General features: G+C 44.3%; 1 protein-coding gene across 1 annotated transcript in view; it reads right to left on the bottom strand.

The window, feature by feature from the left end:
• Positions 1-5,524: 5,524 nt before the first annotated feature.
• Positions 5,525-19,259, bottom strand: part of LOC146782657 (vomeronasal type-2 receptor 1-like) — a 136,624-nt gene continuing 122,889 nt past the window's right edge. Inside the window, exon 7 of the mRNA XM_085637160.1 lies at positions 5,525-6,441. Within this exon, the coding sequence (XP_085493286.1) occupies positions 5,525-6,441 (917 nt within the window). The remainder of the gene's footprint in view (positions 6,442-19,259) is intronic.

Below are 19,259 nucleotides of genomic sequence, written 5' to 3'. Positions count from 1 at the left end.
TATTGTATACTTCAGTTCTATTTCCTTGTTTTTGGGAAGCAATACACAATAGGCCCAGACTCGTTTCTGAAACACATCACAGGCTGAAACCTCAGGGTTCACATGTGGTCTAGTGGTTATCTGACAGTCATTAGAATAAAGCACATTCCCGACTTGATCGTTCAACCAAATTGTGTGATTCTGATCACGTAACTTCATGTACATGTTACTGGGTACACGTATGCCAACAGGTAGGAGGACCGTAGGTGGTTCAGCTGGCAGATGTACACTACAGGAGAAAATTAATTCAGACTAAATCTGCTGCTCTACTTTTGGCAACCAGGAAGAGACGCATAGCTGTCCATCTTCTGCTTCGGCGTGAAATGTGCAAGAGAAGTTCCTACCTCTGTGATATAATAAGTCTTGCTGAGCACAGAGGCCAAGAACACATTTCCATTAACTGTAGTGCATTAGATGTAACACAAACTAATATCCACAGGTACATAGCTCAGCCCAAGAGACCACAGAAGAATTTACCATAACTTTCTTTGCAAAATGTTGAGCAGAACTGTTCAAACATGGAACATGAACATAAATGTGTTTAAGGTTAAGAGGTACTCTAGGGGTACCCTAGTTCCTACAAATATACAAACTTTTTTTTTTTTTTAATAATGCATATTTCGTAATAGCCTTTGAGTTTCAGTTTCTGTCTTGCACAGCAGCTGGTCATTTCTCGTTTTTACGAGTCGGTTTTCCTAGGAGATGTTCTCTTGTGTTCCTCTTCGGTTTTAGTAAAATGATGTAGCAGTTTGGAAAAAATAGACAAACCAGAAGAGCAGAACTGGAAGCCAAGATGGCGAATATCTCCGTGGCGACCATGTACTTGCCCCGGGTGCTGCGATAGGCCGGGAGGAACGCGGTCCAGACGCTTATGAAGATAACTGAACTATAAACCAAGTATACATCACACACTGTGCAATGTGGAAATTGATACGGTAATATGAACCACACACATGACAACATGTGAGTCAGCTATTATGGCAATCTGGCTTTGCAAACAGGGCAATACGGAAACTGTCACAGCAACACGTGCTACATAAATAGGGTGTGCAAATTCAAGGCAACAAATGCTTTACGTACCGGGCACATCTGGAAACTATGATATACATACAGCTGTATTCTGGAAGTGGTTATGGCTGTGTAAGCTTTACATAGAGAGGCAATGTAGAAACTGGAATCAAGAATTGCCTGCTGGCACGTTTACCAGATCTCGGAAATGTAAACAATACCCTTGTTGGTTTGGCACACTGAGCATCGTTTTCTGAGCAGTATAATAGTTAGCATCCTAGAATATTTTAGCGACATGAATAGATATTTCATTTTTTAGGGCATTTTTTTTCTGAAAAAGGAATGTTGATGGGCTATTAACTAGCACAGCGTCAATGATGTCATGGCAGACTTTAAAGCTGGTGTCTTTCCCCTCATTTTGGGAAATGAAAGCTCCTGTACATGGTTCTGGAGAATGTGCACCCCTGCTTCAAATTCAGCACAAGTTGAAGTTTTTTGACGCATCCCTGAGCAAACATGATGTTCACGCTCATGCATGTGCACGGGAAGTTTTTTTGTCACACAAATTGTGACACAAAGCAGGTGTCTGTGCTCAGGAGAGGCACACAATGTGCACCCTTTTGTCAGCGCATGCATGCTGTCAGCTCATCAAGCAGTAAAGGACTAACTGTGGTGGCTGTGATACAATTCATACCTAAGATGGAGGGTTAGAGAGGTCCCAGAAAGCAGACATGAATTGTAGGGCTCTCTCCAAAACATTTAAGGAATCCTCTCTTGTTGGTCAAACTGAGGAGTATGACAAAAGGAGACAGAGGGTACTTGTGAAATACAAAAAATTCCCCCTGTCCTTTCATAGTCCATCGTTCTCTAGAAGGGCTAACCCATAAATTAACAGATAGTTAAGTAGTTCAACCTGCCTTGATTTTTGCTCTTCTTTTGGGTTCCCTTGCCTGAAAACTCTCAGCGTCACCCTACAGGCCTGCTTACACCTTGTGTTAAAGACACTGGTTCTACCAGTATCAGTGGAATTAGCAAAAAGGGCAGAACTGCCCAAAACTGCTCTCAAAACTGACTTTTGGATTACAAAACTGCCGTAAGCAACTTTAATATAAAGATGGGCACAAACCTTCAGCAAGCGTGCCAACATTTTTCTACCAGATTTAAGGGTTTTCAAGCCACTAGTGATGAGAAACTTTCAGGGTTGAGAAATATATCACCATATCCCCTTGCCCGATTCAACAGCAGAAACGGAGGATCTTCTATTTAGACGACCAGGAAAGGCTCCCAGGACTCTCTTTTGAGTGACAGAGTGGACCGATTGCTCAGTGGATGTCTCCGGCACACTGGATGTATCCCCTGTTAATGGTCATTAGAGTTACTGATAAGCCAAGCAAACTGACTAATAAACATTGTGAAACCTTTGGGGACTCCTTCAACCAGTTACTGTGTGCTACCTACATGATCAATGCAAGATCATAGCAGGCCAGGGGTGTCTTCCACAGAAATCCTCACAAAGCTGTGCCAGGCAGTTTCTGTTTGTTTACTTCACTAAGTTTTATCCAACCATAGTCTTTGCTACACAGATGTGGCAGTGAGCGGTGAAGGGTTAGAAGAGCCCTCTTGGCAGGGCCGGACTGAGAACACAAATGAGTCCTGGTAATTTTATTGGACCGGCCTCTGGGTAGAGGGCGCACAGCGTTAGCCTTTAAAGGCTATGCGTCACCACGAGGAGGAGAGCATGGCGGGGAGGGCAAGAGTAGAAGAGTGATGCCGAGGCGAGTGAGATGGAGAAGAGAGGGAAGGGGCGTGGAGAGCGAGAGAGAGAGTGACCGGGAGAGAGAGGGAAGGGAAGGAACGCGGAGAGAGAGAACGAGAGAAAAAAGAGAAAGAGTGAGGTTGTGTAAGAGAGAGAGGGGTGTCTGGGGTCCTCTTTGACGGTTTGTGAATTCACCCAGATAACGGTTTTGCGCAGGTAAACGGACGACTTAACGGTTCAGTGATTATCCAGTGTCATGTTCATAGCTTAGACGGATACTCTTTTAAAACGATGTTTACATTCCAGAGAGAGTGCACAAACTGGAGCCCAGGCAGGCACCATGATCTCATCGGCTCTTCGGGGTGCCTCACACATGGTCACACCTCACCTCCTACTCGGGTGGGGAGTTGCTGGGGACCACGCTTAAATACAGTGTGCAGTAGAGCTAAAGGTGGCTCTGGCTGCTGCTGACTGTGGCTAATTTATGCTCCATCCTGGATAGAGACATCGGGGTGCCAAGGGGACAGGTGTGGACAGTTGCATCATGGCGATGGTCAGGTCACATGTGAGGGGTGTAGAGCAGAACAACGACGTAAAGGCGGAGGAAATGTGCAAGGAAGTTGGAAAGGCTCTATGGGAGAGCCAGTGCGGCACAGAGGACAGGCAGAGCTGGATAGGGTGTACTATGTCAGGAGAAGTGTCTCATTAATGACCTTAAAAATTGAGCACGATGCCCTTGACCTATTGAACCCTCTTGTATTCTGGTCCCATGCTCAGCTGGTGATGGGAACCTGAAAGTGTGAGGATGAGGCAATGTTGCTAGTTAGGGCTTAATGTGTAAAAAAAAGAAATGCAGGGGCCCAAAGTTTGTCTTTCGAGACCATTGGGAGAACTTCTGAATGCCAGTGTTGCAAACTACGGAGGCTGTCTGGTCTTGATTCCACCTCATCATGGCTCTTTCTTCACTCCGCACGATTTTCTCTCTTGTGTGTTCTTTTTCAAGCCGGCTTTCTCCCTGTGTCTCTGTTTCCCTACCCTTCTCTTCTGCCATTCAATCTTTTTCACCTCTCTCTCTCCTGCTCTGACTCAAAGTTAGTCTGCTGTTGAACAATAATTCCATGACTTCAAAAACGAGGGCTTGTTACCACCACCTGCAACAACTGGCACAAATTAAGCAGTGCAGTAAGAGCAGCACCCAGCACTTAATTTCAGCTGGTGTTTTCCGGTGCTCAGTGCCGGTACTTAATTCTCAACACCTGTATTCCGGTACCTATGAAAGTCTGGCACCTAGTGGCGCTGTCTGTCTAATTTTGAGTTAAGCACAGCAACAGATGTTTAATAATTTAATATACATTATATATGAATAATATCTACTGCTCACACCATTTTTATCGCTTAAGTGACTTGAAATAGTCTGAATTGTCACACTTCTAGGTGAGTGATGTGTACTAGTTGTGTTGGTATTGCTATTAGCAGTACTGCCAGGGAGGGAAAATGCGTGGTGCAAGCTGCAATGGCCTCCCAAAAAGGGTCCTGGCAGCTGGCGCTTATGTTTTTACAAATTAACACTGGTTTACTGTGGCTGGAAGTTAACAAGACACCCCGGCTGGATGCCTATGTGTTACATTTCAATGGTGTGTGGCCTGGATCATGGATGTTTATGTGTGACATTTCCACGGTTTTTGGCCTAGCCCTGTCCTGGATGCTTATGTGTGACGGATTATAGCATGCTTTCTGGCCTGGACACTTAGGGGTGACATTTCCATGCTTTCTGGCCTGAGGGTTTAAGTGTGACATTTCCACAGTTTATGGCGTGGGTGCTTGCTTATGTGTGACATTTTCATGGTTTATGGCATGGGTGCTTATGTGTAACATTTCCATGCGTTCTGGCGTGAGGACATATGTGACATTTTCACGGTTTATGGCTTGCGTGCCAGTTGAGGGTGTGGGTGGAGCCAATAGAGGAAGTGGGTGGAGCTAGTGAAGGAAGTGGGTGGAGCCGGGGGGAAGGGGTGTGGCCTCCGACAAACATTTGAGCACCTGCACTTCATATTTTACAAATTAAGCACTGGGCCCAGACACGTTTCTGAAACACATCACAGGCTGAAAACCTCAGGGAGCACATGTGGTCTAGTGGTTATCTGACAGTCATTAGAATAAAGCACATTCCCGACTTGATCGTTCAACCAAATTGTGTGATTCTGATCACGTAACTTTATGTACATGTTACTGGGTACACGTATGCCAACAGGTAGGAGGACCGTAGGTGGTTCAGCTGCAGATGTACACCACAGGAGAAAATTAATTCGAACTAAATCTGCTGCTCTACTTTTGGCAACCAGGACGAGAAGCATAACTGTCCATCTTCTGCTTCGGCGTGAAATGTGCAAGAGAAGTTCCTACCTCTGTGATATATAATAAGACTTGCTGAGCACAGAGGCCAAGAACACATTTCCATTAACTGTAGTACATTAGATTTGAACACAAAATAATATCCACAGGTAGCTCAGCCCAAGGGACCACAGAAGAATTTACCATAACTTTATTTGCAAAATGTTGAGCAGAACTGTTCAAACATGGAACATCATTAAATTTGTTTAAGGTTAAGAGGTACTCTAGGGGTACCCTAGTTTCTACAAATATACAAACTTTGTCTTTTTTTTATAAAGTATATTTCGTAATAGTCTTTGAGTTTCAGTTTCTGTCTTTCACAGCAGCTGGTCATTTCTCGTTTTTATGAGTCGGTTTTCCTAGGAGGTGTTCTCTTGTGTTCCTCTTCGGTTTTAGTAAAATGATGTAGCACTTTGGAAAAAATAGACAAACCAGAAGAGCAGAACTGGAAGCCAAGATGGCGAACACCTCCGTGGCGACCATGTACTTGCCCCGGGTGCTGCGATAGGCCGGGAGGAACGCGGTCCAGACGCTTATGAAGATCAGCATGCTGAAAGTGACGGAGCTCGCTTCGTTGAAGCTGGCTGGCAGTTTCCTGGCTATGAAAGCCAGCACGAAGCTCCCAACTGCTAGAAACCCCATGTATCCCAGCATGCACCAAAATGCTGTGCTAGAACCTTCATTGCACTCTATGGTGATTTTCCCAGGCTGGGAAGACATGTTTTTCTCTGGGAATGGAGGAGACCTGGAAAGCCACAGAAGGCAGACAAGAAACTGGGGCATTAGAGAAATAACGATAATTTTGTTGGGGAGGTTTTCCTTGGTCCATTTCTTTAGGTTGCTGCTGGGCTGGGTTGCTTTGAAGGCCACAACCACCACGATAGTTTTGGCCAATACACATGAGACACAGAAGGTGAAGACGAGTCCAAAGGTCACCTGACGTAGCAAGCAGCTGAAGCCCTCTGGTCGCCCAATGAAAAGCAAGGAACAGAGAAAGCTGAGGAGAAGGGCCAGCAGGAGGAGGTAGCTCAGGTAACGGTTGTTGGCTTTCACGATGGGCGTGTTGTGGTATTTAACAAACAGAATCGAGACAAGTACCAGCAGGATGGAAAAGCCACCGGTAAAGGCGGCAAGAGCTGCACCCAGGGGTTCGCTGAAGGACAGAAACTCTGTACGTTTTGGGATGCACGTGTCCCTTTTTTCATTAGACCAAAATGTTTCCGTGCAGACCGAACATTCAGAAGAATCTGGTAAAACAAAAGTAATACAGTTTAAAATTCCAAATCACGAAAATAAATTCAAATGTCAATACATTGAGAAACATCATGCTTGGTCCTTGCTTAAAAACAGATGTCAGTTATGTAGAACAGAGAACGAAAAACATTAAAACATGGCTGCCATACTTGGAAAGACTGAGATTCAGCTGTAGTCTTTTTTACAGTCCAGCCTGTAGGTTTGGTCAAGATGGGGAAAGATGTAAGAAGCACCTGATCACCAGGACACTCATCTGTCAAATTATTATTTCCAAATAGCACCTCAACCAATTACCATTTACTCCGAAATTAACATTACTTTGCTTTTTAACTCTTCAGAACAGAAGCTGGTCATGGAACTACCCATGATAAGCACATGACTGCTATCCCAAGAATAGAAAGAACAAATAAAACCGTTGCGTATGAGATGCTCCCCTGACAGGGAAAGGTGGACCACCGCCACTCTCCGCGCTTTCGAAGCCCAAGATACACGATAGCGACATACCAGAATCATGCATCCACTACATCACCTATGACTACATGACTACATCGTTGTGGTAAATTTATATTTGCTATTCGTAACTCCACATCTACTTACCTCGACTTACCGTGAGATGCAACGGATGCAATATATTTGTCACACAATCGTTTGCGTGCAGTATAGTGACCTGGTGCCACCAGTATGCATGCCTTCTGGAATGTACAGCTGAAGGCAGACTTAGGTCTCACAATGGGACAGCAGAAACTAATGTGACACAAATGTGTTGCATTTCCTCAGTGAAGTATAGTGGAAGTAGCTATTTACTTGCTGTATATTGACATGTTTTACAATATTTTCAAAAGCCTACTTCACAAAGCAGCTTCGATTCTCCACACAAATCGGTCTACAATAGGGTGATTAAGGCTGAGATTTTTTTGCATGCAGAAAACATGGCAGCAAATTATGCTAAATTATTGGTAGAGCTCAAATCAAACAAGATGATACATTAAGGTCCCCATGACATAGATCTTTAGGCGCGAAAATTCCCTTATTTTGTTCTCTCAAATTTCCCTCGTAGGTGTTCCCAAATGTTGGCAAATATGTGGCATGGGATACCACCTATTTTGCCCCATGCAGCAGAGCAGACTCAGGAATAACACAAAACACTCAAAAATATAATGAGTAGAATCGGAGATTTGCAATTTTAATAGTTGAAGAAAAGTAGCGCTTAGAAGAAAGAAGCGCCAATAGTGGCCAACCGCGATGAAGCACGGGCTGGATGCAGGACTGAGATCAGTCCACTGTTAAAATTACTTTGTGTATTGGATGTTGAGGTGCAAAGTCCTTGGATTGGCCTTTGTAGCGCGGGCATCGAGGTGCTGGTGAATCCGTTGGTGCTGTGAAGACTTGCATTGTGCTGAGTCAAGATGTATCAAGCTGGGCTCGTTGTCGCCGTCGAGATGCGCCTCACTGGGTTGATGCTTGCAAAGCCACAGAACAGAAGCTACGATGCGTGGTCCTGCATTGAGGTGTAGCCAGAGGGATCAAGCTGGGCCTTTTATCGGCAGCGAGATGAGTCATGCTAAGTCGGAGCTTGTGAAGCTGCCAAACAGAAGCTGTGATGAGCATTCCTGTGTTGAGAAGCGTTGAGTTGCATCAGCGCAGAGGAGTCTTCTTGTGTCCCTGTAGCTCTGAAAAGGAGGCCAGCCAACTAGCCCTGGAAATCACTCTGATGGTCGTTAGCCTTGGGAGTCACTCTGGTGGCCGTGTGTTCAAAGTGTAGGTTCAGTCCTTCTTCCCCTGGCAGTAGAGCAGTCAGCAGAGCAGCTGGTCAGTCATTCTTGCAGCAGGACAGTAGAGCAGCAGGGCAGTCCTTCCATTGAGTCTTTTACAGGTCCAGAAGCCATATGAAGAGTAGGTCTGAGGGTTCCCTTTTTAGACCTGGTGTCCACTTTGAAGCAGGTGAAGCTTATGGAGTTCCATCTACAGAGGTGTCAGGAAATTACTGCCTCTCCCCTGGTCCTGGTCCCAGTCTATCAGGGGTCACAATATACCTGTCTGAAATCCTTTGTAAGTGTCCTGAAGCAGTCCCTTTGAGGTGCAAGTGTGGTAGGTGACAGCTCCTCCCCCCATCATGCCAGAGATGGCTCATCCTGCCAACACCCAGAGGCTCTCTTGTGATGCTGTCCTGAAGTAATACACAAATGCTAACTTACAACTTCACTGACTCATATGACCAAGGAACAGACTACAGGCACTGTGACAAATGGGGTTTTTGGTTGACTGGGGTGTATGTCTTGATCAAGCAGCAACCACAGTTCTTGTCAGGGTAAGACACAAGCAAACCCCAAGTTAACCTTGGTGGCTATTCACAGAGCAGTCGGGCTTAACTTAAAGGCAATGTATAAAGTATTTGTACAACACTTCAAACAGTAAAACAGTAAAACAGTAAATGCACACCACAAAAGGAACCCACAACAGATTTAGAAAAGTAAAGTAAGTTTTAATAAATAAATAAAACAAGACCAAAATGACAAAAATCCAATTACTAGAACTGGAGATATTGAATTGAAAAGTTTGTAGTGGAAATAGCACAAAAAAGCACGAAACGCGAACAGGGGATATTGGGACTGGGACAAAGTCACAAGTTCAGGCTGACCACGATTGAGTGTGTGATGGCTACAGGGACCCAGGTAGGCCCGCTGAATGGAGCATCCTAAATCCTGGTTATGGAGCGTTGTGTGGAGCCGCGTTGAAGATATGCTGTGCAGCTGAAGAGAGGCGTTGGTTCTGAGTTGAGGCGAGGCTACGGTGCGAGTTCCTGTTGCATTGTCATCAACTATCCTGTTGACGGGGCTTGTAATGCAATGTATAGCATTGGGGATGCGGCGCACAGCAGCTGATGCCTCGGTTCCGAGGAGCTGTGAGTCTGCAATGTGGAGTCTGGTATCATCATGGAGGCTTCCATCGACAAGAGATGTAAGGACCTGGGCTGTGGAGGTGCTGCACCATCAGGGTGACACATCAGTTGTAAGGGCTGTGGATGCGATGTGAGTCTTTGCGACGGTTCCGATGCATGCAGCTGCAGCGATGCATCAATTATTCTCAGACATGTGCCGCTCAGCCAAGGTGATGCCTTGGTCCTGCTTAGGGATGCGTCAATGAGCAGAGGAGATGCACTAGTTCTGCTGGCAAACACCTTAGACCCACTTCTAAGGGTCCAGGACTGGGGTGGCATCACTTGGCAGGGTAGCTCACAGATGGCAGAGTCCAGGCGCAGGTGCAAGGTGGTTGGAAGCCTGTTATGTCCCTGGAACTTTAGATCAGGAGGCCAGCTAACTAGCCCTTGGAGTCAACTATGGTAGACAATACTGGATCACAATTCGGTCTGTGCCACACACGGCCGCACTAGATGACCCCTCAAGCCTCAAAGTAAGGCACCTTTTAGGCTCACTGCATCTTAGAAAACTCAATGTTCAGTGGATCAATATCATGAGTTTTTTGTTTTCTTATGCATAGAAATTAGCTGTGAGGATTGATGAGGGGCTCGTGGCTTCAATGCGTCTTTGAACACCATGACGTCCTGAGTGTTAAAGTGGAACATATTGACGAAGCATATTTATAAACTGTTATGAAGAATTACAGTCTTTTGTCTTTGAACATGGCAGTTTGCATCTTAGGAGTTCTTTTTGGAGAACCAGTGAACTGATGATATAGCCCTGAGGAAGCCTTTGTAAGGCAAAACGCGTTGGCTGCATTTTTTGTATTGTGAATGAAGAATCAATAGAAGAAAAACAACTACCACTGTGACAAGCACCTACGAGTCATGATTTGCACTGATTGCTAAAATATACTCAGATGTGTTTGTTGCCTCTCTTCTTTGTGAAAAAAAGCCCTTGGAGTCACTCTGGGTGCAAGAGATGTAGGTCCAGTCCTTCTCACCCAGACAAGAGGGCAGGAGGTCAGCACAGTAGGGCAACAGGTCCTTCAGAGCAGCAGTCTAGCAGAGTGGCAGTCCATTCAGCAGCGCAGCAGTCCTTTTTCCTGGCAGACTATCCACAGGTTCAGAAGTTGACAGAAGCGGTGGTGCCTGAGGTCCTTCTTTTACACTCAGTTGTGCCTTTGAAATGGTGAGAAGCTTCTAGAGGCAGGCCTTTGAAGTGCACAAATGCTCACCTCCCCAAATCCTCCCTCCCTTCCTGCCAGTGATTGCCCACCGAGTCATACCTAAGCTCCCATTGTGGTTGGCTGTCTAGGAGGAATACACAAAGCCTAACTGCCAAATACACCCAGTCATGCAAACAGAGACAGGCTACAGGCACCAAATGATTAAGGCACAAAAATGACAACTTTTTAAATGCACTACCACTTTAAATACTAGAGCAAGATGGAGACCAAACAGAGCCCGTGAAGCTAGTATGGTGGACGCATGGAAAGTGGACAAAAGTCTTAGAAAAGATACACCTGTATAACTATTTGAAGTGTTGATTCTAGTTTGATTTTAGTATAGTTCACGCTATGCGGTAGACTGCACACCACTAGCTTTGCGGCAGAGAAAGAGGTGGCTCACCGGTAATTAGGCAGGATTGTACAAGTCCAGTGAGTACCGGTAACACAGCCTGAACATAAAACGAAGGGGGGATTTAGTTTCCTCTTTAAACAAAACACAATCAAGCAACGGGTTCCTGCCATTCAATCGTAAAACTTTATTTGCAAACAATGGTGGAATTTGAGCCATAGCAGGCAAATATATATACAAACAAGAATTTGGCAGCGATAAATCAGTGCTCCAAATTAAAAGGTTTGGGGGAATAATGGACTCCTGTTGTTAATTCTGGAGGCACATTCAAAATTAAAAAGTATATTGCTAAAACAATTGGGACAAAATAGGTGATCAACAGCATCACAGAAAGGAGGATTCACTTGTCTGTTGTGAGGATATTATTTACCCAGATTCGGGACACGATGTAGCAAGGAAGAAATATAGCCAAGCAGAACCTTTGTTACCCAGATTTAGGTTACGAAGGAATAGCTAGGTTTAAATTGAAATAATGGGTGTGTTGTGTTAAAAATCATCTTAAAGGACTTGATTTCTACAATATGGTTATGTGTTTTAACAGATACAGGATAGAAAGTGGACAAAGTATGACAAATGTGGCAGATCGTTATTTATTGAAAACCTGCAGCAAAAGTAAGTCCTGTAGTTACATATTTATGATTGCTAGGTAAGGTTAGAATAAAACAATGATTCTGACTAACCCATTAATTGAATCCTCAGAATTCGGTATGAATTAGGCTGAATAGAGGAGAAAAAAGAGCCTATTCGGGTGAAGAGAGGTAAGAATGGAGTGTGATCCATGTGCAAGGATCTTGAGTGCTTGATGATAACAGCATAAACTGTGTTTAGGAGTATATTTTATTTTTTATTTTTTCCAGCTCTGCTTGAGTTCTGAGTCCTGAAGACAACCCCCAAATTAGGTGAGAAGGGTTTGAAACGCGTTGACTGCTACAATTTACCAAACTAGTGATCTACTATGTTTTTCCACTTTGGCTCACTAAAAAAGCAATTGTCAATTTGAAAATTAGACGAGCCCAGTAGGATCACTGTTTGATCACTGCCCTTGTAGAATAGAAGTATATAATAGAGAATTGATCTCAGGAAGGGTGATGTATTGCTTTATTTCAAACTCTTTAAAGTGTACAGAACCAGAAGTTGTGATCTGTTTTGATTTTTTAAGTTTATGATTGTGTTTTATGTAATGTACACAGTCTGGATATATTGTCTTATGTGTTGTGCTTCATATGTATTGTGTCTCTGTGTTATGTAAATTGTTGTAAATACTTTTTTTTCTTCAAAAAACAAGTATGAAAATGACAAATTTGAAAAAACTCATAATCAAAGAATGCATTCAAAATATTTATTTTTAGTTTTTTCTGGAAACAAAGAAAATGTAATGATCATAACAACTGAGAGGTGTGATCATCCAGTTTGAATGAGGATGTGAATGACTATCAGTATTGGCAAGTTGTTGTTTTGGTGAAATAATAGAGGCCTAGCCTTACATTGTTTAGAAACTTTCTAAAAGTGGCATTTTCAGAATTCTACTTTATAATTCGACTTCACCATAAATTAGGATTTTAAATTAGGATTATAGAGACACCTAACTTGAACCAGTTATATCTTTCCATTTGCAAACTACACTTATAAAATATGATAAGGTAATCCCAATGTTATCCCATGGGACATGTAGGCCTTGCAGTAATGACAAATGAATGTAAGTGTTTTTCGCTATCAGGGCATGTAAAACTTAAAAGTAAGTATCCTGCTTTTAAAATATATTGGATGCTGGCCTCTGGGCTGTACAGGGCCTTCCCTAGGTGTGGCTTCCATGGATTAAAAAAAAGGTTTGGTTCTGGCAAAAGGTTTATTTTGCCAAGTTGAAAGAGCAGTTCAAACTGCACATACAGGCTCTGCAGTGACAGGCCTGGAGCATGGTTAGAGGGTTACTAAAGTTGGTGGCACAATCAATGCTGCAGGCCACTAGCAGCATTTAATTTACACATCCTGGGCACCTGGATTACACTGTACTAGGGACTTATAAGTAAATTAAATATGCCAATTAGGTATGAGACAATATTACAGAGCGCACATGCACTTTGGCACTGGTTAGCGGTGGTAAAGTACTCAGAGTCCTAAGGCCAGCAAAAACTAGGTCAGAAAAATGAAGGAGGAATGCAAAAGGTTGGGGGAAGTCCACTCTGAGGCTGACAGGTGTAATAGGCACCAAATGGTTATAATGAGAAAATGCACCATGTCTAAAAGTGGCATTTTCAGAATTGTGACTTAAAATCAGACTTTGCCATTAAAGGGGGTTTTAAATAACAATTTCTTGGACACTAAACATGAATGTCCTACCTGCTCCCAAGTAAAAGTAATTACTTATTAAACCTAATAAAGTAACCCAATGCTATCCTATGGAAGAGGTAGGCCTTACAGTAGTAAAAACGAATTTGTGAGTTTTTCACTACCACAACATGTAAAACTTGAAAGTCCAGCTTTTTAACTAAACTTCACCCTGTCCTATGAAAGGTTTAGGGTCTTTCCTAGGGATGAATTATATGTATTAAAAAGGAAGGGTCAGGTCAGTCCTGGTAAAAAGTTTATTTTGCCACTTTGAAATGGTAGCTTAAAACTGCCCACACAGGCTGCATTGGCAGCCCTAAGACATCTTTAAAGGGCCAGTTAAGTGGGTGTCATCATCAGTGCTGCAGGGCCACTAGTAATTATTTACATGTAGTACCAAGTAAATGTAGAATCACATTATTAGGAACTTTCAAATACACTAAATGTGCCAACTATGTGTAAGCTAATTTCACCATGTTTAAAGTAGGGAGCACAAGCACTATAGCACTTGTTCGCAGTCTTAAAAGCCAACAAAATCTAATTTAGAAAAATAGGAGGGATGAAGGAAAACTATTTGGGGGGTGACCCTGCAAAGAGGGTCAAGTCAACAATAATATTGTATTTTAGAATGGTGGGCATAATATGTACATTATTTGCTTTTTATCTATTTATTATTTTTATGCTAAGTGTTTTAACAATAATGTTTCTAAATTTATTTTACATTTTATGTCTTTTACATTTACTTTTTTATTTTTTTCATGTTTTAGAATACATTTTTATGAATTAATATTTAAGTTTTGGTATTTGCTGTTTGTTTTACTTTCTGTTTATATATATTTGTTATAGTATATATTGTGTATTTTTTAATTATTATAAAAAAAATCTGATAGTAGGTTTTTGTTGGACTTGGCCCTTCTGGCAGGTTCACCCCTGAACTTTTTTTTGCTTTTATTGATGACATGGTGTAGTGATTTTGGGGTTTCTGCGCACTTTACCGCTGTGTCCCAGGGTAAAGTGCGTGCGTGTGTTGAGGTTGGCCTGCCCTCCCATAGGAATGCATGGGGGAATGTATGTGTCCTGGTAGTTCCTGATGCGTGGGGTGTGCAGGCCCGAGTTTGGTATGTGCGGACTCGTGGGATTGAATGCTGCGCGATGATGTGTGCGGCGTGCATGTACCTAGTGTGGAAGTGCCACTTCTAGAAGTGGGCACTTCTGTGTGCAGTATGAAATGTGTGCCTGTCGCGTGATTGGCTGAGTGAGGTCATGTGACGGGCTAGGGAATCCCCAGTCAGGAGGAGTCGCCCAGTGGTGAATGGAGAGATCAGCAGCTAGATGGGTGGGAGGAGTACACCTGGGTCCTGAATAGGGCTGGGTTTTCCCCACACAATGATGGCTCCGCCCCCTGTGGTGCGACTGATGACCCTGGCCTGTCCTCTGAATAGGGAGAGGGGCTGAGCAAAACAAAGTGCTCAGGAACCAGTTGGATCTGGTTCGCCCCTTCCCTGCACCCTTGAGACAAAGGGATTCGGTGTATAAAAGAGGGGCTGTGACCCCATGAAAATGTTCTTGTTCTGTTCTTGTTCTGGACTTGAATCTACCAGGGGCGTGCTGCTGCTGGGGCTCAGGGGAAGGCTTGCCTCCCTGGGCCCTGCCCTGCCCCTGGTTGCCTGGAGGACTTTTCTTGCTGGGAGCTTTTTCTGCTCCATTCCTTTATGCCCAGGACTTCTTGGGACCCTCCTGCCTTTGCTGGGGGCTGTTTTGCCCCCCTGATACCTCCAGGACTTTTAGGACCTTTTGCTTTTCTTGAGATCCCTTCTGACAAAGAAACCTGTACCAAGGACAAGAAGCCTGCTGATCTAAGGACTTGCCTCCCCTTTCTGCCAGAGTGCTGTTTTGCTGTGGAGGAACCTGAAAGCTGCTTCTTTATTTTTGCCTAGGGACCAGGAGAGAGGAACTGTGTGTGTACTCTCAATCTTGCTAAGAAAATCTCCAAGGGCTGGAAGAGTGCCAGCCTCCTGTTGAAGTCACAGGGCCAAAGGACTTCACCCTCTACTGAATTGCTGGTTGCTGGAAAGTGTTGTCTCCAGTACCCAAGGGAAAATCTGCAGTCTCGACGTCGCCGGACGCCGCCGAATCCAGCTCGACATCGTGGGTAACGGCCCCAGTGTTCTGAGCCCTCGACGCCGGCCGCCGGGCCCGATCGACGCCAGCAGCAACGCCAGTGAGCAGTGGGTATCGGCCCCGGCTCCAAGTGCCCCGTCTTGACGCCGGTATCGACGCCAGTGAGCAGTGGGTATCGGCCCCGGCTCCAAGCTACCTCGTCTCGACGCCGCTGCTGATCGCATCGACTCGACGCCTTTCTCGACGCCGTGAGCGCTGCTCCGGCCCGACATCTCTCGACGCCGCTGCAGATCGACCCGACTCCGAGGCACGATCGACGCCGACCTCGACGCCGACCTCTCGACGCCGTGGATCATCGTTTCTTCATTTCCAAAGGTACTGTGTTTATGGGGTCTGTTGTAACTCCAGGCTCGACGTAGCGCTCCTCGCGGTCGACGCCGAACCTTGGGAATATCGTAGACTCGACGTCATGTGACTCCCGTGGGGGTCACATTGTTGCCAACGAACTGTGTTCAGAAGAATATTTAATTTGGTTGCTAAGGAACTATCTCCTAAAGAAGGAACTTTTCCTGATCATTGTTACTTATGCGCTTTTGCGCCTGTGCATTGCTGTGATGCTTGATGCCTTCCTAATGTGATTTATACCATGCTTTGTGTACCCCTCTAGATGTATTTTTATCCCTAGGAGGTTGTGTTACCTAGCATAGTGGTACTGGTTCCCTGCGTGAGATTCTCCTAAAGTGGTTAGGGTTGCATAGGTGGCAACTACCTGTTACCAGTGGTTACTGGTTGTGCGCTATGACTTCTAATTGGTGATACAGTGATTATATGTGCTATGTTCTAAAAGTATTATTTCTACCAAGTATTAATTCCTGCAAAGTACTAGTTCTACAAAACGTGCTATGTCCAAAAAGTGCTTATTCCTGACAGTGGTCCGGGTGGCCCTGTCTTGTACATATCCCTTGTAAATTCTACCCGTACCAGTGGCACCCTGTAAAGAGTATATTTATTATCTAATGTGTTTTGCTATAATACAAAGGCTATTTATATAGAATACCTTGTGTGGAGTTTCTTTTGTGGTGGGCCTTGGGTGTTGTTGCTGGGTGCGCGCGCAAATGCTTTACACATTGCCTCTGGGATAGGCCTGTCTGCTCGTGCCAAGCTACCAAGGGGGTGAGCAGGGGTTATCTTTGGCGTGTAACTTCCTTGCCCTGACTAGAGTGGTGGTTTCTGCCTGGCTTTGGCGCAAGCCTCAGCCAACCAGAAATCCCATTTCTAACAGTTTTTATATGTTTATTTAAAATAATTAGGACGGAGGAATGCTATTTGTAGTCCTTCCAAAGTCCAGCATTTTCCCTACAGTTGTAGACTGTCTCATATATATATATATATATATATGAGAGAGAGAGAGAGAGAGAGAGAGAGAGAGAGAGAGAGAGAGCGCGAGGGAGAGAGAGAGAGAGACTCTGTAGAATGACTTCCCAGTCTGCTGGTGCTGAAAGGTGGTTGCTGATACACCCTTATGTATTGCCAGCAAGGTATATTCCCTAGAAATTGCATAAGGAATAGGCTGGCCTTCCAAATGATATCTCAGGCCTGGCTAGGCACAGTACCCAACCCCATGCCGTGCACAGTCAACGGCCAAAAGGCCAAAGGCCATGCAAGTCGGAGGTAGCAGGCTTAGTTAGTTATGGTAAACATATAATACTTTATGTTAAAAAAGCTCGAGAAATTCACTGAAAAAAACAAATAGGCAGCATGGTTATAATATCTTACTTTACATTATTTTAAACTGAGAAATTCACTGAAAAAAACCTTACAATAAGTTAGATTATAGTTAGGTGAAAATATTACTTAAAACAGTACATTTTAACCTAAAAAAACCTCTTTACCAGCTATAGTTAATTGAGTTAATTATAACTTGCACCCTCACCATGCACTGCATATTACCTCACATATTACATCATTCATGACATGTTCTATGATATCATTGATAACATGGTAGCATCAGTATGAACCAGTGAGCAGAAGCAGGTTTTATACTGTGTGTTGAATTGGTGACAGTGTTGAGGCACTGAGCCCTTACCAGGAATGGTGCAGTGGATGCAGTCCTGCATGACCCAAGACAAAAGTGGGTCTAGCCCTCCTCTGTCCATGTAGGGAGAGGTAGCCACATGGTTGAGTTAGGTGAGTGGTCTTAGCATAGAAATGCTAGTGGAAGGTCCCAGTGGTAGCAGGCAACAGGCAAATGGTGTGTCTGGTCAGAACCCATTGCAACTTGTTACCGCCGACTAAGTAAGAGTACCCATGAGCGATGGCTACTTCTCCCCTAGATTCAGCTGGTGGTGGCATGTGTTGCAAAATGGGTTCCGCCCATTTTAATACACCCTACATGTGTCTCACCCACAGTGAACACACTGTGAATGGACTGCACGTGTTTACCACCAGTGTCCACCTTTTAAGATAGGGATGCTCGAGACAACAGTCATGCACAGCCCGGTAACTGCGCACAGGTAGCCTGGTGCAGTGGGCGCTCTGCAGGGTTAGATAATGACCTCGGATTAGTCTTAAAATAATAGTGGGCACTCACAGGTAAAGTCAGTATGATTTACTGTTTTGTCCGTAGTGACGCTTATTAAAAATATAGGGAGGAAATATGCCTTAGAATGCAATTTCGCTTCACTTAGGCCTACAAAGTCCTGAGAAGTATGAAACTGGAATGGAAAGTGTGCATCCAGTTCACATATTCAAGTCCCAATATCATGCATGTACACTTTATGGGTCTTCCAGAATCTTTATATTTCCTTTGCTTAGTTCAAGCTCAGACCCCTGGCCTTTAGTCACACTGCGGGGCCAAGTTAATTATGTTTCTTCCAAGCAGAGGACACAAGTGCCTCCCCACACAAAAGGAATACGTTGCAGTCCTTTCCTGAGCTCCTGAAGAGAAACGGGTGGGGAAGGAACTTTGCATATCATTATCAGCTGTCACACTCTGTCAGGGAGTGGGACTGCCCAGACCCACTGAACAAAAGAGGGAGTCGGGACCTCTAGCTCCAACATATGAAGGGGCTCCTCTTTGAGGTTTTGGTGGGAAAGGCCCTGGCAATGATGTAGTGAGGGGCAGAGCTAAGGCCCCGAGAGAGGATGTGACCAGTGACTTCCAGACGGCGCCATCTTGGACTGTCCCAACATTCTGTGCAGGAGGGTTGGGGCACGGGTTGAGAGGTGATGAGGCACCCTAGGATTGGCCAGTGGTGCCTGGCTCCTAGAACTTTCTACTCCCTTTTAAAAACTCTTGCACAAGGAAGAGAGTGGGCTTTTTTGTGCTTCATCACTGTAACTGTGGCAGTGGCATCAACAATGGACAACTGGAAGGAGAAACCCTCTGATGCCCAAAAGTACCAAGGACTCTGTCCCAGTGTATACCAGGAACAGCAGGCCTCTCCAAGAGCCAGTGAGGCTTTTGCACTTACACCCTCTGAGGACCAGTTGGTGGAAAGATCTATTTCTGTACATCTGGGAGTGCAGTGCTCTTTGAGAGATGGTTGAATTGCTACATTTTATGTGGCCTGAAAGTGTATAAAAAAAGACATACACACGTAATGTTTAATTTCAATACTTTATAGACCTCAGTGATTTTAAGCTAAGTGAAAATGCTTATTGACATTTGACAATGCTTTATTGACATTAAGGATTTTATTAACATATGAATAGCAATTTTAGCGGAAGAATGGTGATGTGTTTACCTTGGTGTAACATTGATAAAGCCAATAGGCTTAACTAATATGTAGCGATGACCTTTGCTAA

Source organism: Triturus cristatus, chromosome 12, assembly GCF_964204655.1.
Source record: "Triturus cristatus chromosome 12, aTriCri1.1, whole genome shotgun sequence".
NCBI classification, from domain to species: domain Eukaryota; kingdom Metazoa; phylum Chordata; class Amphibia; order Caudata; family Salamandridae; genus Triturus; species Triturus cristatus.
This window is presented reverse-complemented; position numbering and strand designations above follow the sequence as displayed.